The 21,077-nt window shown below is 55.6% G+C and overlaps 1 protein-coding gene across 1 annotated transcript; it reads left to right on the top strand.

Annotated features, from left to right (window-relative positions):
* Positions 1 to 4,070: 4,070 nt before the first annotated feature.
* Positions 4,071 to 18,577, top strand: QDPR (quinoid dihydropteridine reductase). The gene is made up of 7 exons (XM_056130366.1): positions 4,071 to 4,216; positions 7,200 to 7,292; positions 9,733 to 9,829; positions 10,242 to 10,382; positions 12,693 to 12,801; positions 13,879 to 13,962; positions 18,157 to 18,577. The coding sequence occupies exons 1-7, from the start codon at positions 4,115 to 4,117 to the stop codon at positions 18,260 to 18,262; spliced, it is 732 nt and encodes a 243-aa protein (XP_055986341.1). The 5' UTR covers positions 4,071 to 4,114; the 3' UTR covers positions 18,263 to 18,577.
* The last annotated feature ends 2,500 nt before the right edge of the window (positions 18,578 to 21,077 follow it).

Genomic DNA, 21,077 nt, shown 5'->3' with positions numbered 1-21,077 from the left:
AAACTGATTTCCAAAGAGAGCCCTTACTCAGTCAGAACTCTTTTGAGGATCTGGATTCAAATTTCAACCATTGGACTGGAGAGAACACAGTGGTTAAGGTGCATGAACTAACTGGGTTCAATGCCTGGCACCACATAGCCTACAAACTTTTTCTGGGCTTGGCTCTGGGGGTCCCTGAGCCTCACTGTGTGGGGGCTTGGAGGCCCCTGAGCACTGCAGGGCACGAGCAGCACAGCTTCACTGAACCATTGGCTTGGAGTCACCCCAGATCATGAGCACTGAACACCATTGTAAGACTCCCACCCTCCCCTCAAAAACCCCCAAAGACCCCCGCCTCCATATTCTGAAGCTTCTGGGTAAGAGACGGAGCCCCACATACCACAGTTCAGCATCTGTCCTACGATGTGGTTCAAAGGAAACTGCAGCAGGGCAAACAGCAGTGTTGCATGCAGGGCACTGAGTCAGCGCTGTTCTCTTCTCCGTCCTTCTAACAACGTCACCCCCGATGGCCACAAGCCCTGCAAGCATTCCGGAGTGAGGGACATCTGTGTGCCCACGTTTAGTAAGCACACGCCTGCTATTTGCTGTGTCCTGAGGCACAAGATGGGGAGCTGCTACTGACGAAGCTTAAATGAGATCACCCAGAGCATGCTGGGGGCTCTGACCTCAGGGAGGTGGCTCTGCGGAAGCTGGCCACCAAAGTTTGGGTCTGACTCTTAGATACTTTGTGCACTGTGGCAGCGCTGGGTTGTTGCTTTCTCCTCTCCTCTCCTTGTTGCCTTCCCCAGGCATCTGCAGCAGTTGCCCAGAGCAGAGACCTGGCTAAGTTCAGGAGGATTTTTCTGCACCGTAAGCTATGTGGAAGTGACAGCAGCATCTGGGCGGAAGGGTGGGCTAGATTCGGGGATATCTGGACACATTTTGGCCAGGGACCCCTGGAGCGGGGTGGGATGGGGATGCTACTTCAGGTCAGAGAGCAGTCAACACCCCCAGCAGGCTGAGCCCTACCTCCTGCCCCCTCCCCCCGCACACTTCTGCGCTGGGGTCCTCGGACGCGACACAGGCCAGGCTCCGTGGGATGCTGTGCTCTTTGCTGAGTTTCAGTGTGGCCTTGTGGACCTCTGAGGCTCTCATAAGCTGGGTCAGAGGGACCACGACAGCCATGAGGACAAGACTTCGGTACAACGGTAAACTTCTGTCCCTTCCCTAGCAGGCCACTTGCCTCTAGTGCTCCTGGTACACACAAATGCATGATATTTTGTTTAATTTAATTTAAATTTATTTATTTAACTGTATTTTATTTGTATAAAGTTGTTGACAATAGTTCATTATAATGACCATTGTTCATATAATATTCAAACACCAATCCCACCAACATGCACCTTCCCTCCACCATAAGAGGAAAGTGTGTGAAGATTGTTGTATTTCATTCTGGAACCATTTATGTCCTTGGATAAGAGATTACTGAAAGTGAAGAGTCTCCTGCCCCCATGCCTGGCTGTCCTCACCGGGGCCCCTTGGAGGGTGGCGGGTTGAGTTTCCCTCCCCCCCACCTGAGCAGAGCCCCAGCAGCCGAAGACCTTCAGAACCAGCCACAGCCATGCTAAGAACACTCTCCACATGTCCGGACAAGCCTCATGCATGAAGGAACCGGCAGAGGAACCCAGGCATGCAGGTCCTGGGGCTGACATCTCCAAGCCTGCTCGGATTGGGACTGGACCTTCTCCACCCAGATCCCTCATCTTCCAGTAGGTAGGTGTCAGACCCACCAGCTGCCACCAGTGCCAGGTTGGTCCCATCAACGGCCAAGACGCAGAGACTATAAAACCCAGCTCCCAGAAGCTTATTATCTTATTATCTTATTTTTCCTTTGGAGAACCTGGCAGGCTACAGAAAGTATCCTGCCCGCACGGCAGAGTCTGGCAAACTTCCCATGTCGTACTCAATATGCCAAATACCAGTAACAATGACGGGTCTCATTCTCCTAACCCTGAAAGAGCATTGAATATGGCTCTTTTAAAATCTCAGGGCTGAGAAGAAGGAGAGGTTACTGGTGCCTGCTCGAGGCAATCGACTAACAACAGGATGATCGTGATCGTGATCGTGATAAGAGATTACAAACATGTATGTTAAACCCAAACAAATGTGTGCTACTTTTGTTATATCAGTGGGCTAGAATATAAGAGGTTGCCTGGCTGCATTCACTCCAAGACATTCTGTGTTGCTCTCTTCCAGGAACTTTATTTCATAGTCTCTAGATCTTGGCCTAGATCTAGATGAGATTACATGGCGCTGGGGGTAGTTTGTGGGTGTGACCGCCAAGATACTGGAAAACTGTGGAGCTGGGAGAGGAGACCCAGCCCCGTTCTGAGCAAGCTCGGAGATCTCAGTCACAGGTTCCACATACCTGGATTTTCTGTAGGTTACCTCATAGGTGAGGGTCATCTGAGCTTGTGGAGAATGGCCTTGAGCACTCGAAGTTCTGGAGGTTTTCAGCTGCTGGGATTCTGCTTGGGGTGGGGAGGGAAACTCAACCCTCATCCCCTCGGATGTGCCCCAGTGAACACAGCCTGGTGCGGGGTCGGGATGTTGTGTGTTGCTCCAAATTTGTTTATTTTTGGTTTGGGGCCACAGCCAGTAGTGCTCAGGAGTGCTTGAGTGATCCCTGAACACTACATATGGTGCCCAGGATTGAATCTGGGCCACTGTGGGTGAGCGCTCTACCCTCTATACTATCTCTTCAGCCCTATTATTATTATTACTGTTATTTTGGGTAGGGCATTTGCTTGCATACGGCCAACGTGGGTTCGATTCCTCAGTTCCTCTCAGAGAGCCCGGCAAGCTACTGAGAGTATCTCGCCCGCACGGCAAAGCCTGGCAAGCTACCCGTGACATATTGGATATGCCAAACACAGTAACAAGTCTCACAATGGAGATGTTATTGGGCCCGCTCGAGCAAATCGATGAACAATGGGAGGACAGTGCTACAGTGCTACAGTTATTTTGGTTGGAGGGCCACACCCACTGGTGCTCAGGGCTTACTCCTAGCTCTGAGATCAGTGACCGCTCCTGGCAGGTTCAGGGGCCCATAGAGGGCTTCAGGGATGGAGCCCAGGACTGCCATATACAAATGCAAGGCCTTACTTACTGTATTATCTTTCTGCCTCCTAATTTTTATTTTTTAAAGTTTTAATTTGTGATGTAAATATTTAAAATAGAATAGACTATAATATTTCAGTGTTCAGGCACTTAAAACTATTTAAATACGCTCCCCAATAGAACTTTAAATATTCCCCAACCCCTCAAATGGAAGAGGCCTGGAACTCCTAGGCTCACCAATGTCCTCGGAATTGTAACAGAAGTGCCAGCAAAAATGATGGTATTAATCGCGCCAACTTCAGGAACTAATCTAAGTACTTGCACTTTTTAAAAATTTTGATTCACTTTTTTGGTTTGTTTTGCGTCACACCTGGTGGGCTCCTCCTGACTTGGGGCTTAGGGGATGCTGGCTGCTCCCCTTCCCTCCTTCCCGTCCCCCTTCCCCCTTCCCCCTTCCCTTCCCTTCCTTCCCTTATTAGAGCCACAGGGTGTGTGTGGGGAGTGTTGCCCAGGGGTCACTCCGGTGATGTTCTGGGAACCATGTAGGGTGCCGGGGACCAAACCCAAGCGGGCTGCGTGCCGGGCCTGCACCCTGCGTCCTACGTCTCGGGGTACCTCCGTCCTTTCTCGCGCTGAGCCTGGCGTCCCACCACCAGAGACCCGCCTTAGCGGGGTGGCCCGCGGCGCAGGGGGCCCGGGAGCGTGGCGCGCTGGGCCCAGCCGCCGCTAGGGGGCAGCAGCGGGCGCCGCGCGGGCACCTCTCGGGCGGCTCGGCGGGGCGGGGCCCGGGCGGGGAGGCTAGGGGTGGGGCCTTGGCGGGGCGGGGCGGGGTCTGGGCGGGGCCCGGAGGCGCGGGGCCAGGGCGGGGATTGGGCGGGGCCTGGGCGGGGCCTGGGCGGGGCCTGGGCGGGGCCTGGGCGGGGCCTGGGCGGGGCCTGGGCGGGGCGGCGCGAGCGGGCGCGGGCCGGGCGGGGCGCGGGGCCGGGCAGTCGGGCTCGGCGGCGGCAGCGGCAGGATGGCGGCGGCGGGCGCGGGCGAGGCGCGCCGGGTGCTGGTGTACGGCGGCCGGGGCGCGCTGGGCTCGCGCTGCGTGCAGGCGTTCCGGGCGCGCAGCTGGGTGAGCGCGCGTCGCGGGCCGGGGCCGGGGCCGGGGTCCGGGCCGGGGCCGGGGTCGGCGTCGGGGTCGGGCCCCCGCAGACCAGCATCGCCCCAGACCCCCGCGGGCCGGGGCCTGCAGGGTGCAGGGGTCGGGGCTGTGTCTCCCGCGTCCTCCGCCGGCACGGGGGTCCTCGCGGAGTTCTCCGGGACGGGACGGGGCGGAGCGGGGGCGCGGGCCCGGGGAAGGAGCCTCCGGGACAGACGCCCCCCCCCCCCGACGGGGTCGCGCGGGGGGCCTTGGGGAGACGAGCTGGGCGCTCGGGCTCGCGTCCGGGGGTCGCGGGGTCTTGTGCTCTAGAGTCCCTTTCCTTTCCATCGGCCGTCTTGGGAGGGACCTGAGGATTTCTTTCGCTTTGGTTTTGGGGTGACCTCCGCGCAGCGCGCAGGGATCGCTCCTGGGGCCGCGGGGATCGAACCGGCGGATTTTGCAAGGCCTGGCATGGGCCGGCCGGCGGGGTGCACCGGGACTTTGAAGGAGCGCGGGGCGGCCGGCCTTGTTTTGCAGAGACGCGGCCGGCCTCTGCACCGGAGCTGGAGGCCAGCCAGAGCAGGCCAGGGACCCTGACCCGGGAGACACGCCCGCCCCGTGCCTTCTGCCTGCAGCTGTCTCCAAGGCCCCTCCCTGGGCAGCGGCGAGGCCTTGGCATTAGTGCGAGGGGGTGAAGGGACAGGGTTTAACTCGGGGTCAGGATCCCGGACCCCCTTTCTTCCTGCCTTCACCCTGGGCACGCTGCGGCCTGGGGGCGCTTGCCTGCACAGAAAGGCCCTACCTACGCCCGAGGGATTTTGTTGTAAGTGAGTTTTGCTTTTTTGTTTCTAAAGTGGAGAACTTGCTTTGTAACAGTTATCTACTTTTCAGGGCTTCATTATTAGTCAATGCCTGAGGAACTTCATTGTAAGTTCACCAGTGAAAGTCCTATTTATCGTTGTTACTGTTTTTTGGGCCACACTCAGCAGTGCTCAGGGCTCACTCCTGGCTCTGCACTCAGGGATCACTCCTGGTGGGCTCAGGGGACCCTCTGGGGTGCTGGGGATAGAACCCAGGTCACTCTGGGCAACACAAGCGCCCTACCCGCTGTGCCATTTCTCTGGCCCCCAAGTTTAATTAATCTCACCAGACAATGGACTGATTCTTTTTTTTTTTTAATTTTTATTAGTGAAACACCATGAGGTACAGTTGTAGACTTACGAATTTTTGTGCTTGGGTTTCAGTTATACAATGATTGAGTACCCATCCTTCTACCAGTGCCCATTTCCCACCACCACGGATCCCAGTATCCCTCCCACCCCCCACACCCCCATCCGAGATCCCTGATCCCTTTTTCCTTATTTGCACCCTGCACCCCTCACCTCCATTCCTCCTTACCTCTAGCACCCAGTTATGGGTCCTATAAAATGTTTTATTTGTGGCCAGCTGACTTGACTGGTTGCCAGGGCCTCTTCTGGGGCCATTTATTAACTATGTGAACCTGGAGCTCTGCCCCTCAACTTGACTCCAGTGGGCCTGTGGCTACCCACCGTGATGGGAGGCCACCCCCCAGGCCACTTGGGGTCAGGTCTGACATGGCAGGATCTGGCCAGCGGATTGACCTTTGGCTGTCTTTTGGGCTCCCTCCCCGGGGAATGCTGGGAGCTGCCTGCTCTTTGTCTTGTGTCCCCCAGGACTGGGCAGATAAACAGCACTGTTTATTGTCTTGTGTTTTCACTTATTGCTTTGGGTCACACCCAGCTGTGCCAGGGATTGAACCCCAGCCCCTGCATGGCCCAGGGAGAGGTGCGGAGTTCTCCAAAGGTCCAAGTAGAGATGCTTCTCTCTGGGACTTCCTGAGAAATGTGGGTTGTCCCCTAGGCCAGGACCTGACCTGTCTGCCATCTCTTAATTCTCCCACAAGCCCTGTTCATTGCCACATCCCCAGTTGACAGCCCAGGATACATCTGCCAAGCATCTGCTTTGTGGCAGAGCCAAGATTCGAACCCCAGTGTCAGGTATTTTTTTTTCTCCCCCTTTTGGTTTTTGGGCGGAAGTGCTCTGTGCTCAGGGATCACTCCTGATGGGGCTTGGGGGACCAAATGGGTGCCAGGGATTGCACACGGGCGGGTTGTGTGCAAGGTTAGCGCCCTCCCCGCTGCACTCTCTCCAGCTGCCAACGTCCGAACCTTGAACCAAAGCCGTCCCTCTGCGCTCCAGGGCTGGGGTCCTGAAGGGCCCGCCCTTCAGGAGCTGCCACCTTGGACTCAGAGATGGTTTTTCCATTTTTAAGTGGTCGAACAGCAGCCTAAGGAAGGGGCTGTTGTTTATGGGGCTGGAGCCGTAGCATTGTGGGAGGGCATTTGCCTTTTATGCGGGTGACCCAGGTATGATCCCTGGCACCCCGTAGGGTCTCCTGACTCCCACCAGGGGTGTACTCCTGAGCTCACAGCCAGGAGCAAGCCCTGAGCACCACAGGTGCCCCCCCCTTCTCCCCCCCCCCCCCCCCCCAAAGAGAAGAATGTGCTGTGATGTGGAGAGACTCAACCTCTATTTGGTTCCTACCTCAGTGCAGTGTGAGTGGGACCCGCCCAGCTCCTTACTTCTGCTTGATGGAGTGCAGGGCCCAGTGGTCCAGGCCAGCGGAGGCCAAGATACTCACTGGGCCCCGCCATGTTCTTAGAGTTTCCTTCTCTGTCTCGTTTCTGGGTGTAGATCTTTATGCTTTTTTTTTCTTTTTCTTTTTTTATTTGGTTTTGCGGCCACGTGCGGCGATATTCCAGGCACTCTCCTGACTCTGAGCTCAGGGGTCACTCCTGGTGGTGCTTGTGGACTACGTGGGATGCCGGGGATTAAACCTGGATCAGCCGGGTGCAGGGCAGCTGCCCACCATATTCTCTCCTGGGACATGGGCCTTGAATGACATCACAGCGTCCTGTCTCTGGACCTGAAATGTGCTTTCCCTTCTCTTCAGTGGGTGGCCAGCATCGATGTGGTGGAGAATGAAGAGGCCAGTGCCAGCGTGGTGGTGAAGATGACAGACTCCTTCACGGAGCAGGCCGAGCAGGTGACTCACACCCACCCCTTGGTCTCAGGGGGCTGGGGACCTGGGGAAGCCTCCCCTCTCTCGTGCCCTACCTTATCTTTAGGAATCTCTTAGTAGGTGCCCACAGAGCCATCTGTGCCCACCGAGGGAAGTTTGGGGAAAAAATGAAACAAAAAAAAAAAACCCCAAAGCCTGGAAAACCAAAGGGAACATGATAATGGCCCGTAGCCCATTTTCGGTTTGCTGCTGTCTGTCCTGGGCTCATGTTCTTTCTTGACTTTGCTCTGCAAACAGTGCTCATGACTTCACAGGTTGAGATGATTGCGTGTTTTGCTGGCCAGCCCCTCGCCCCACCTCTAGGAATTGAACACATAACTTAAATAAGTTCTCCGGGTCACTGGTGGGGGCCGGGGCCGGGCTCAGGTGGGGGTCTCTGTGTCCTCTCCCCAGCACCACTGGGTGTAAACAAACAACCGAGCCTGTGTCGACACGTAATTTTTCGTTTTATGGATTGACCAGAATTTCATTAAAACGAAGGTTTGCCATAGTGAGGATAAAGTGGGTCCATGGCGGTGACAGTTATGCTCTTGGTCCACATGCAGCCACGTCCCCTCCCCTCCACGGAGTGCCCAGACCCTCCGGATGCTTCTTATTTTCTGCTTCAAGATTTTTTCTTGTTGTTTTTGGGCCATGCCCAGCAGTACTCAGAAGTTGCTCCCTGGCCCAATAGTACTCAGCTTACGCCTGGCTCTGAACTCGGGGTTCACACCTGGTGGTGCTCAGGGGACCAGATAAAGTGCTGGGGATCGAACCCATGTCAGCCCCGTACAAGGCAAACACCCTTTTCTCCAGCCCAGCAATTTTCTCTTTTTTGAAAAATGACACTTTTGGTGTTTGGGCCTAACCCGCTAGTGCTGAGGGCCTATTCCTGGGTGCTCAGGGATCATTGCTTCTGGTGCTGGGGGACCATATGTGGTGCCGGGATCGAGCCCAGGTCAGCTGTGTGCAAGGCCTGTGCCTTCCCCGCTGTCCTCGCTCCAGCCGAGCAGTTTTCTCTTTTGCCTTCTGGGGGAGGAAGGAAAATTTCTCCTGTTCCTCAGGGTTCTTCTCTGGCTGTTTGAATGATCTAATTAACAGCAGTCAGATGAGCAGGAGCAAAAACCCAATTGAATTTTGTCTGGTCGGGGGGGGGGGGGGGGGGGGGGGGGGAAGGGAGGGATGGGCAGACAGATTCCCTGGGGAACAGACCCGGCCGGCCAGCTTCATGGCTACGGGGCCCAGTATACAGTCTCGTAGGTCGGTCACACCTGACCAGGCGTCGAGCTTGAGGAGCCGTCTAAGTACAAACGCCCTTCTGCTGGTTCCTCTCTGAAACACCCTCTGAGTGAAATCGCCTTCTCTGTACAAGGGGCGAGTGGGACATGTAGGGAGAGAGCGCCTGACCTTGACCCTCTGCTCAAGGTCAAACAGGATTTGCGCCTTCAGCTGGCCGGCTGACTGAGTTCTGTTCTCTTCCCCCTGCTGACCAGGCGTGTCGCTCAGGGCTGGGAGGAGAGCTGGCCGCAGGGAAGCAGAGTTTCCAGCGTCCGTCCTTCCCAGGGGCTTTCTGTCATGGGGACTGCCACCCGGGGGTCAGAGAACCACCTGCCCTGCTTGTTTTGGAGCCAAATCCGGCTGTGCTCGGGGCTTCCTCCTGGCTCTGGGCACAGTGGTTTGTCCTGAAGGGGCTTGGGGGACCAGATGGGGTCCCTTTTTTTTTTTTTTTTTTGCTTTTTGGGTCACACCCAGTGATGCACAGGAGTTACTCCTGGTTCATGCCCTCAGGAATTACTCCTGGCGGTGCTCAGAGGACCATATGAGATGCTGGGAATCGAACCCGGGTCGGCTGCATGCAAGGCAAACGCCCTACCCGCTGTGCTATTGCTCCACCCCCTCTTCATTGCCTTTAAAAATTAAAAAAGTTTTTTGGAGGGGACTTGAAGTGCAAAGGAGTCATGCCCCGGGGCTCTGAAGGCTGAGCCTGGGCACTGCAAATGCCAGAATCTACCCTGGCTGAGCCCGCTTGTCTTACCTGTGGCCGGTCTGGATTCGATCATCAAGACCTCCACTGGTCCCTGAGCCCCTCCAGGAGCGATCCCTGAGCACCACCGGGTGTGGCCGCCACACAAAACAAGAGCACAGCAAGAACCTGTGGTCAACCGCTGGAGTTTGTGTTTTCCTACGTGGCTGTTCTAAGGATGCTCATGGTCCCGAGCGACTGGAGACATCTTTGCCCTAAGCCCAGTGACGTGTCCCGGGCTGCCCTGCCCATAGCGCTCCTCACCCACCTCTCATTCCCCAGGCCGAGGCTCCAGGCCCTGCAGAGCCACTTTCCAAACCAGGGAGATGGCGCCGGGCGGAGGGGGCCTGCCAAGGTGTCAGCCTGCGCTGCTCACTTGCATCTCTGTCCCTCCTGTTCCAGGTGACCGCAGAAGTGGGCAAGCTCTTGGGGGAGGAGAAGGTGGACGCCATCCTGTGCGTGGCCGGAGGGTGGGCCGGTGGCAATGCCAAGTCCAAATGTGAGTCCTTTCCTGAGCTCCTGCATCTGCCCTGGGCTCCATGCGGATGGGGGGTGGGGGGAGAGGTGAGGGGGCGTATCTCCCGGGAGCTTTGGGGGTGGGGGGGTGCTCAGGACACTGTGTTACCTGGGGAGAGTCCGGTCAGGCCTGCACACCCTGCCTGTGAGAGAACCCGGTCACACCCAGTCCCTGACCTGGCTGGCCGCTGACCTCACCAGGCCTACCACTGAACTGATAGGCCCGGCTGAAATGGGCCCTTCGGAACTCTGGGAACTCTGGGCTCTGCATGTGAGGCCCCAGGGGAATTCTTTTCTCCTTTTTCTTTCATTCTGTCTTTTTCTTCTGAGCCACACCCATTGGTGCTTGGGGGACTGGACCTTGCCTTATGTTCCCTCCCTGCCCACCCCGCCAGCTCTCTTTAAGAACTGCGACATGATGTGGAAGCAGAGCATCTGGACGTCCACCATCTCCAGCCACCTGGCCACCAAGCACCTCAAGGACGGAGGCCTCCTCACCTTGGCAGGGGCCAAGGCGGCCCTGGATGGGACTCCTGGTCAGTTGGGAAGGGCCTTTCCCCGTGGGAGGGTTCGCTGAGACTCTGGGGCGGGCGGGAGGTTGGCCCCCCTTCCTGGTGCCGCTCAGGGAGGGAGGGAGCCGGGTCGCAGACCCGGTGGCCCTGCCATGACCGAAGCAGATTCCTCACCTGAGTCACCATGTTTGAACCAAATCACTTGCTCTCTGCGCCCTTCACCATAACTCAGTGATTGGGCCCCAGAGATAGGCCCGTGGGGGAGGGCACTCGCCCTGCACGCGGCTGACCTGAGTTTGCTTCCCGGAGCCCCGCTGGGTGTGACCCAAAAGAGAACACCCTGTCCATGGTGACAGGGACTGTCCCAGGGAGAGGCGGCGCCAAGCTCCGGGGGTCTCACTTTGACTCAAGCACGGCGCTTGCCCCTGAACCTTCTTCTGTTCTGTCTTCTGTTTCCTTTACATCCGGGGCAGGAGTGACCAGGATGCGGCTTCCACCCAGAAACCCGGCCCACAGCTCCCACTGGCCTGAGAGTCAGGGGCCGGGAGTGGGTGACGGGGCGAGGGCAGAGGGGTCTGCCTCCCTGCACTGAGACTCTTCTAGAAGCACAGTGGGAGCGTGTGTGTGGGGTGGGAGGGGGACCCGGTCCAGTTAAGGGAGGAGACCTGGGGCCATCTCTTCCACCCATTTTCCCTCCTGTGTTTTTGCGTGTGTGTGAGTGTCATCGCTGAGGTCCCTCAGGCTGTGCAACTGTCAGAAGGCTTTCCCAGACAGCTCTGGGGATGTCGCCAGTAACACAGCAGGCTCTCCAGTCCACTGATGCTTTTCAGCTGTGACTGCCCCGTTCCTGCTGTTGTGATGCTTGGCAAGTTACCCAACCTCTGAGTCTCAGCGTTGCCATCTCTGAGATGGGGGCGATGCTTCCTTTCACATGGAGGCGCTGCAGCTCAGAGTGACCCGGGTCCCAGTGAGTGAACTGCTCCAGGCCATGTGTCCGACTCGTCCTGCTTCTGCTCTTCCTTTCAGCCTGAAACCTTTAGTTTGAGGTTCCTAAACCCAAGGCATGTGGTGTTTCTTTTATTTATTTTGATTTTGGGGGCCACACCTGGCGATGCGCAAAGGTCACTCGTGGCTCTGCGCTGGTGCCCAGCGGGGAATGTAGGGGATACTGGGGATGGAACCCGGTTGGCTCTTGCAAAGCAAATGCCCTCTGGCTGTGATCTTTTAACTTTGGGTTTAGATCCCAGAAAAATCTAGCACGTGTGATATGAAAGTGTGTCACTGACAGGCTGATTTACGCCTCACAACTGAGAAAGTTCGTTCAAAATGAACATTTTTCCCTCCACTGCCAGGGACCCCTGCTTCCCGCCCCTCTTTCATTCCCAGGGTGGTCTTTGTCAGTGCTCTCCCCCCTGGGCCTTCCAGGAATTGTTTTTCTTCTCCTATCTGTCTGTAATGGAGAGTTCTAGAGCTAAGATAGTAGGCTGGGGACAGTCCCTTTCTGCTTCCTCGATTCCTGTTCTGTTTGGATGGAGTGAAATTCAATCCTGTGGGAGTCCCCAGTTTGTTTGATGGCTCTGGCCTGCGCCCCCTGGGATGAAGACATCCTTTTCTCAGTGCCCTGGGGACCTTGATCCCCTTTGCAACCTTTGCAGCTGGAGGAGCTCAGCACCTGGGGCTGGGAGGGGGCCCGGCTGGACCTGCCCCGCCCACCCGGCCTGGCCCTACCCTGCCCTTCCAAGGCCTCAGGGAGCCTTTTAAAGTGTAACTGGGGTGGGGGTGGGGATGTGTGCAGGTGCTGACAGTGAGCAGGCTCTTTATTTTTGTGGCTGCAGGCCAGGCATTTGGGGGGATCCCCTCCAGGGTCCGTGGGTGCTGCGTGGGGCTGGGGACAGGGCCCCTCTTTCCTGCAAGCCTGGCTCAGCCCCAGTGGTGGGGGGTGGGCGGGGGTGGCTCTCCTTCATCCCCAGAATAGACTGGTTGTGGGATTTGTTTTTTTGAAGCAAAATTGAGTGTGTGTGTGTGTGTGTGTGTGTGTGTGTGTGTGTGTATTTTTTAGTTTTGTCCCAGTGATGCTCAGGGGTCACATCAGGGCTTCCTTTTGTGTCTGTGCTCAGGGGTCCCTCCTGGAGGGCCGGGGACTGTGTATGGGACGAGCTCGCACCCACTGTCCCTGCCTCTCTCAGGCCTGCTTGGGCTCAGGACATGTGTCAGCTCTGCCTGGCCCTCCAGCCTGGCTCGGCGAGGGCCCCCAGCCTCAGCTCCCGCCCCTCCCCTCCCGGGAGTGCCCTGCGGGGGTGCGCGTGCTCACCGGTTTTCTTTGCCTTCTGCCAGGGATGATCGGCTACGGCATGGCCAAGGGCGCAGTGCACCAGCTCTGCCAAAGCCTGGCGGGGAAGAACAGCGGCATGCCCGCGGGCTCGGCCGCCATCGCCCTGCTTCCGTGAGTGCGAGTCTCGGGACCAGACCCGTGCCCCGTGCCGACTGCCCTTTGCCCCCCAGGACCCAGACCCGTGCCAGCTTCCACCTCCCCTTCATCATTTTCTTTCCCTCCCTCCACCCCCCCTTTACTGTTCCCTTAGATTTTAGTCGGGGGGCGGGGGCACACGTGGCGGGGCACCATATAGGGTTTCGGGGATGGAGCCCACCCAGCAGAGTGCACGGTGGTGGGTACCTACCCCAGCCCCGCCCTGTGTCGCCTCCTGGAAGTAGGTGATGGGTCTTAGCCATGGGCGGGGTACGTGGGTCTGCAGGGAGGAGGGGCAGCCTCAGGAGCAGCTCCTTGGGGCAGAATCCTTGTCCTGGGCCGTCCTGGTTTCACAGCCATCTAGAATCGTGTCCTGGATATTCCAGAATTCTGGGAAACAGCCTCGGAAGAGAGGCCGGGCGGCTTCCTCGCACGTCTCAAGGAATGTTATTATCCCCCTTGAAAACTCGGAGGCACCATCCGCTCCTCCGTCCTAAGGGACTGAAATGCAGCGAGCACTACTCACTCCCATCACTGTTGTCCTTGAGGGTGGCGGTGGGGGGAGGTGCTTGGGGGCCTGGGTGGTCATTTTAATTACTTTTGAGGGGTGGGAACAAATTTCTCTTTTTTTCTCTGTTTTGGGGACCACGCTCAGGTTGTGACTCCGGGATATACCCCTGGGGGTGATGGGGGACCCTGTGTGATGCTGAGGGCCAGATGGGGGTCAGCTGCATGTAAGGCTCACGCCCCACCTACTGAGCTCGCTCCAGCCTGAGGCTTATTGTTTTTGTTTCTTTTGGCCACACCCGCTGGTTTTCTGGGGCTTCTCCCAGCTCATGTTGGGGGGTCTTTAGCAGTGGCACAGGCCCAGGCCCGCCCCCACCCCCAGCACCATTTGAGAAGACAAAGATGATTCTTCCTTTGCTGAGTTAGAGGCAGGGGGGATTTCTGAAGTCTCTACCTCCAGAACCCGTGGAGATGTGGTCACCCTTGTTTGCGCAAGTGTCCCCGCATGGGGTGCCCCCTTGACCGGCTGCTGTCTGCACCCCGCAGGGTTACCCTGGACACCCCGATGAACCGGAAGTCCATGCCTGAGGCCGACTTCAGCTCCTGGACCCCCTTGGAGTTTCTAGTGGAGTGAGTATCGGGGGCGGCCTGAGCTGCCTCCTGCCCCGACTTCCCCTTGACCTCCATCGCACCCTCCCCCCTCCCCCCATCACACACCCCCACTTAAGGACCAGCCTTGATCTCTGGGCTGAGTGAATGTCACAGGAGGTGTGAGGTGGGCATGTGTGAGCTCAGAGTGTGGGTGTGCAACTCATGCGTTCGGTGGCCAAGGGCATCTCCCACCCACAGCGACAGGGACCAGGGCTGCGAGGCTGGTTGGTAATCGGTCACCCTTTATTCCCGTCTTCATCCCCTACTCCAGTCTCACAGCATTAGTTATAGAGATGCTCAGAGTATGACTCCTGAAGGGTTGCAGGTAGCAATTACAAGGAGGTGTGGTTGCACAATCAACAGATGTCAAGCCCTTCCTTCAGGGGAGACTTCTAGGACAAAATCTTATCCTGTTAGAAGGTCCGCCCAGGGGCGGAATTCCATCAAAGGTGTATTACTTTCCCCTTTCCTTAGCCATTAGCCATTTAAACAGTCATCTTAAATTTACTTGTTGCTGTATTTCTAGTCATTTTGTGTGGACGCAGTAAGAAATATATTAAACTTAAAGGGTGGCTCTTCCTGAGGACATCTCGCTATATGTTCCAGACTACAGTCCTCAGGCCAGGTTAGTCTTTCCTAACCCAAGCAGAGTCCTTACTCAGCTACTTATTTTTTGGTCATGACAGAGTTTGCCCATAACCGTGCTCTTACAAGTTGTATAGTGCTTGGCCTGTCCTTTTTTCAATGCCAGGGTAACTTATAGCTTGTCCCTTTTCGATGCCTGGGTAGCTTACGGCTTGCTCTGGGTCCATCCAGCCCCTCACTAGGACCCTCCATTTGGGGTGTTAGGAACTAAGAGTAACTGAGGCTTCAGTTGATTAAATATGACAGATGCCTAGGAGTAAATATTGTGTGGAGTCAGTTAACTCCCAAGTTACAAAAGCATAGCATTGGCTGTCTTCCTGTGCCTGTACAAAAAGGAAACTATGCAAAGGACATATAGGAAAGAGAAAAGCAGTATTTTACTTACAAATACAAGTACAATTTTACTTACAAATAGGAAATCCAGAGTCCTTAGAAGGATCTGACCTTACAGGTCACGGGGTCTGATTTGGGGATATAAGTGATTAGTAGGGGAAGCAGAGCACAGAGAAGTTAAAGGTAAACACAGGAACAGAAGTGCCTTTGGAGCACTGTGATGGCTGTAACCTTATAAACATAAGCTCCCTGCTGGGCATTGAGTGTCGGGGATCAGCCCCTTCCCACCAGCCCTTCCCCGAGCATATTTCTCTGCCCTCAGCCTCAGCGTTGCATGTCACTGTTCGGAATAATACAGTCCATTGTGCCGGGCAGCTGGTCAGTGCCCCAGGTCTGCAGCTCTGAATCAATCTCAGCTCCTGCTAATGTCTTTATCAGCCACATGAAAGGGCGGGGCTGGGCGGTATAGGGGCCCGATCAAGGAGAACCTCAGATATCCGCTGGTTTGAATTTGTGCAGACCCCAGACCCCCAGATCTGTGAGGGAAGCACGTACGCAGCCCCCAGTGTGGGGTACGATGAATAAGATGCAGTCCCCACCCACCCCAGCAGATGGTGACATTGACCCTCAGTGCTGGCCTCTGCACACGAATTTAGTTTTTTTTTTAATTTTGCTTTTTGAGTCACATCTGGCAATGCACAGGGGTTACTCCTGGCTCTGCACTCAGGAATTACCCCTGGCGGTGCTCAGGGGACCAGATGGGATGCTGGGAATTGAACCCGGGTCAGCCGCATGCCAGGCAAATGCCCTACCCGCTGTGCTATTGCTCCAGCCCCCATGAGTTTAGGTTTTTGTTTTGAGGCCATACTTACGTTGTTTAGGGCTCCTCCCGGCTATGTGCTCAGAGGTCATTCCTGGGTAAGCTCACAGACCATCGGGGTGCCAGGGATCGAACCCGGGTTGGCCATATGCGGGGCAAATGCTGTGCTGTCTCTCCGGCCCCTGGGCTGTGCTTCTTACATGAGGTCGTAGCTCGTGTCCAGTGGCAACGTCTGAGACTGTTAGCTTATGTGTGGAACAAGCATTTAACCCAGTGCTTCACTGCAGAATGAATCTGTATTTTTTCCCTTATGGAAAGTCTGTGAGAAAAGTGCGGTTGTCACATAATCGAAGGCCTGAGGACAGGAGAGGGAGGGGCGGATCTGGGTGACTTGTTCAGGGTCGCCCGGCAGAGCTGGGACCTGACCTAGAAGCGGGCAGTCACCCGTGTTCTAAGTGGGCACCACTTCTGCCCGTGCCAAGTGCTGGACGTCACGCTGGCTCTGCAAAAGAGAAAGCGCTGAAGTTGTGTAAGAAGTCGGCCCTTTTGAACCCTGCTGGCGTCTGCGTGGTAAGGGAGACTTTGGCCGCAGGACCTGCATTCGGGTGGCTCACGGGGGCTGGCAGGTCTGTACGGGGGCCAGCTACAGCCCCGTGGAGAGATGTGGGGGACCAGTCCCAGGAGCACGCGTCTGAAGTAGGGGTGCCTCAAGGATTAAGAGGACCAGAAAGAAGAGCATGATTGACCCTGCTGTCCATCTCCTGCCCTGTTGACCGTCCACATCTCCCATCAGCAGAACTCGGGCAGTCACAGGCATTTCCTGTTCACGCTGCTCTCTCCGGGAGGAACAGACCTGGGTCAGAGAGGATGAGTGGGGGCAGGCGTAGAAGTCTCCAAAGCCATCTTCACTGGGAGAGGTAGCGGAGATAGCAGCATTGGCAGGACCCTCCCAAGGGGGCTTTCCAGGTGAAAAGACCCCAGTGAGCCATGTATCCAGCCCCTCTCCTCATCTGCCTCACTGATCTTTTAAACCAAGTGTGATCAGACTCATCTGCAAATGTGTGGCTTGAGCCCACCCAAACATCTCACTCTCCCCACCCTCCCCTGCCTTTTCTCTCTGGGCACTGTGTTCCGAGAGGTCATCATGTTCCTTTACCTCCTTTCAGCACACAGTTCCTATCCAGAGTGATCATTCCCAACTGTCTTTGTTATAGAGGTCCCTTCTCTTTCCCAACTGCTTCTCCCCCAGCACCTGAGGCAGCCTCCCAACCATGGACCAGTCCCTCTGACCCTTGTTTCTAATGTCTTTTAGTGTTAGTCTCATCTTATTATTATTTTTTTATGTCCCACAAATGAGAGCTGTCATTCTATGTCTGTCCCTCTCCTTCTGACTCATTTCATTCACCATGACACTCTCCATGTCCATCCATTTATAAGTGAATTCCATAACTTCATTTTCCCTAACAGCTGTATAGTATTCCACTGTGTAGCTGTGCCACAGTTTCTTTAACCAGTCATCTGCTCTTGGTGGGCACATGGCTTGTTCCCAGATTCTGGCTGTTGTGAATGGCGCTCACCTATTTCATGTGGCACGTTACATCTCACATGTTTCTATATTGCAGATGTATGTAGGGAATTGTCTGAGTGCTTTTGGGCGTGTTTGAAAAGCCAACTTTTCTTGGCTTGTTTGACACTCAGCCCTGGTCTGGAAGGTTCAGGGGCACTTAGGGACCAATTGGAAACCCTGAGCGCTTTCCAGCTGCAGGTCCAGAATCCCAGGGGAAAGCATCTGGTACCCGCAAACACAGGTGTTGTGTTTTTAGGGTTAGAGCGACCTGAGACATCTGGTGAATTCACCCATTTCACTGGGATGTTCTTAGGGGGTCTCTACACCTTCAAGCAGGGACCCCTGTTTCTGCACTTTACATAGTTTGTTGTAATTCTGTTTCTTGGTATCCTTTTTCCTTTGCTTGGCAGGCCCTGGTGCTTTGTAAGTGTATTCCTGGGGGGAAAATTTCTTCCCTTCTCTTTAATTTCTGGGGCAGTAACAGAGCAAAGTATAAAGTGTGATGTGTAAGGCTCTCACTCATTGACTAAACAAATCAAAACCTTTTGTGAGCACTTGAAGTCATACCACTGTTATAAAGGATGCCAGCAATGCAGAAAATATGGGAATGAAATGACTTTTTGCAAATCTGGTGGCACAGAGACGAGAGGGAACCCAAGTCTGGCACCTGTGTCCGTGAGCCCACCTCACAGCTGCTGCTCCCCCCCTGCTCCACAACCCCTCCGTCCCCGAACCATAGGTGTGGGGCTTGTCAGTAAACACACGTCCCACGGTTTGCTTTAAAATGATAAGTGTCTTTTCATTCTAGAACCTTCCATGACTGGATCACAGAGAAAAACCGACCCAGCTCGGGAAGCCTAATCCAGGTGGTCACCACGGAGGGAAAGACAGAGCTGACCCCTGCGTATTTCTGAGCCCCATGTTGTGCGAGGGCCCGGCGGGAGGAGTTGTCGGTGGCTCATGTGGCCGCATCTGGGCCTCCCATTGTTTGTTCTGTCCGTGGTGCCAGATCTCTCTGCTCATTCTGTGTCTCCTGTGTCCGTGTGGAATAATGCCCCATGTGCCCGTGCTGGGACCGTGATTTGGAATGTTTCTGTCTTAGACTAGTTTCCTTGGTTGAACTGCCTTAAGTCCCCCTTGGTGTGTGAGCTTGTGCCCTGGGCTCTGTGGCATGTCTGTCACTGTGTCATTGCCAAGTCTTTTTCATCCAATAAATGTACTTCACTCATGGCGGTGTCTCCTTACATCAGCCCCCCCCCCCCCTTCTGAGTCCCAGATTCTGCTTACCCACACCCCCAACCCAAGAATGAACTCGGGCCATTCACGTGCAAGGCAACCCCCCTACCCACTGTACTATTGCTGTGGCCCCTAGAAGAGCTCTTTCAAAGTGAAAAATCCAGTGACGTTTAGAAGAGATGCCTGTGCTGACACCGTGGTCTTGCATGCCCCAGCCTCCGGAACTGTGAGAAAGCAGGTTTTTAAAAAGAAATTTGTTTTGGGGGCTACACCCAGCGGTGCTCAGGGCTTACTCCTGGCTCTGTGCTCAGGGATGACTGCTGGTGGGCTATGCCAGGGATCAACCCAGGTCAGCTTGTGCAAGGCGAGTAAGTGTCCTACCCACTGGACTCGCTCCAGCCTCTGGGCTGTTGTGTTACAGCTGCAGGAACAGGCGGACTAAGGCAGCCCGGCCGTTAGCAGTCAGAGCTGCAGCACATGCACCTTTCAGTTCATACCTAAGGCGGGTGGTACTAATCCTCAATCTCTGAAGTCTGGAGACTTGCTGAGAATGCCACTAATTCCAGGAGAGCTGGCCGCTGTCCTTCCACTTGGAAGCCAGACCTTAGAATTGATCATCTAGTGTCTCCTTCCCTGCCCAGCCAGGGAGGGTCGAGAATATCAGAGGCAGCCCAGGAAGGGTGGGGAACTTCTCTCCAGCCACTCCTAGAAGAAGTCATTGTTGGTGCCAAGTGTGCAATCAACAGCCACTTCTAGGTGTCTGGGACAGGAAGTGGCTGGAGACAAAGACCTGAGACTGGAGATTGACTCTAGGGGGAGGAGAGGTCACCAGCTAAGTCTCATTTCACAAAAGACCCTTGAGATCAGTATTCAAGCGGTTTAACTAGGGAGGTGAAGGGCCCATACGAAGAAAGCCACGAGAGGCTACTTCAAAAAATAAGAGGACGCAGGGAAATGGAGACACATCCCCTGCTCACGGATCGGGAGAAGTCATGTCAAAATGGCAGTGCTCCCCAGAGCATTGTACAGATTCAGTACAGTCCCTATAAGGATACTCAGGACATTTTTCAAAGAAATTGACCAAACACTCCTGAAATTCATAAAGAGCAATAAACCTTACTGGATAGCTAAAGCAATCCTTGGGAAAAAGAAGATGGGAGGCATCACCTTCCTCAACTTCAAACTGTACTACCGAGCAGTAGGAATTAAAACAGCATGGCATTGGCATGAAGGCAGACACCCAGACCAATGGAGTAGAGTTGAATATCCTAACATGCCCTCAAATATGTCACTGTCCTCCCGTTGTTCATCGATTCACTTGAGCAGGCCCAGTAACATTGTGAGACTTGTTTCTGTGTTTGGCATATCAAATACGACATGCCTGCCAGGCTTTGCCGTGCGGGCAAGATACTCTCAGTAGCTTGCCGGGCACTCCAAGAGGGGCGGAGGAATAGAACACAGGTTGGCCTGGTTGGCCACGTGCAAGGCAAACGCCCTACCTGCTGTGCTATTGCTCCAGCCCCCCTCACCCCCTGCCCCTCAGCAGTAGAGCACTCGCCCTCAAATATATAATCATTTATATAATACATCATTTATGTAATATATAATCTTTTTCAAGGGAGTAAGAAATAGTAGTGGAGCAAGGAAAGCCTCTTTAACAAGTGGTGCTGGGAAAACTGCATGGTATTGGCATAAAGGGCCTGGGCCCCCCGAGCACTCCAGGAGCGAATTCTGAATACAGGGCTGGATGTCGCTCCCAAGCATCTCTGGGGGTGGTTCAAAATGGGAGGAAAACCCCCAAAAATCCAAAGACGTGGCTGGAGTGATAGCACAGCAGGTAGGGCGTTTTCCTTGCATGCGGCCCACCCAGATTCAATTCCCAGCATCCCATATGGTCCCCTGAGCACCACCAGGAGTAATTCCCGAGTGCAGAGCCAGGAGGAACCCCTGAGCATCGCCAGGTGTGACCCCAAAAGGAAAAAAAAACAACCCAAAGAGGTTGAACTCCCCCCAGCCCTCCAGGTGTCCATGAGGAGGGAAGGCCCCTGGGAGACCGGCAACTAGAGGCCAGAGCTGCCTCTCTGCATGGTGAAGTCACGCCCTGACACAGAGGGGGGTCCTCCTCCGTGCCCAGATGGTGGCCCCCATCTCAGCACCGCAATCTGAGAATCTGGTTAGCTCATCCACTGCCCGGTCCATCTGTGTATTGGGGCAGCCCAGCGGATGCGCACTAGCGAGCCGGTGAGGATGGGCGGTGATCGGGCTCAGAGTGGGCTCAGAGCTCGTCCCAGACAGGGTGGGGAAGGGCAGGGACTCGGCCTCTTGAGCGATCGCTGCTCCTCCCACGAGGACTGCCCAGCCTGGCAGTTGCCCACATCCTCCCGGACACAGCGTCTGCCTGCAGGGGCCGGGAAGGCGCCCGGGTCATCTCTCATTCAACGGTGGCTCTACTTTGGATTTCCCTCTGCAGGGGCAGGGGCGGGGCGATGCCAG

Source organism: Sorex fumeus, unplaced genomic scaffold, assembly GCF_029834395.1.
Source record: "Sorex fumeus unplaced genomic scaffold, SorFum_2.1 ptg000077l, whole genome shotgun sequence".
Classification (NCBI taxonomy): domain Eukaryota; kingdom Metazoa; phylum Chordata; class Mammalia; order Eulipotyphla; family Soricidae; genus Sorex; species Sorex fumeus.
The sequence above is the reverse complement of the archived record's forward strand: the minus strand, read 5'-3'. Positions and strand labels throughout refer to the sequence as shown.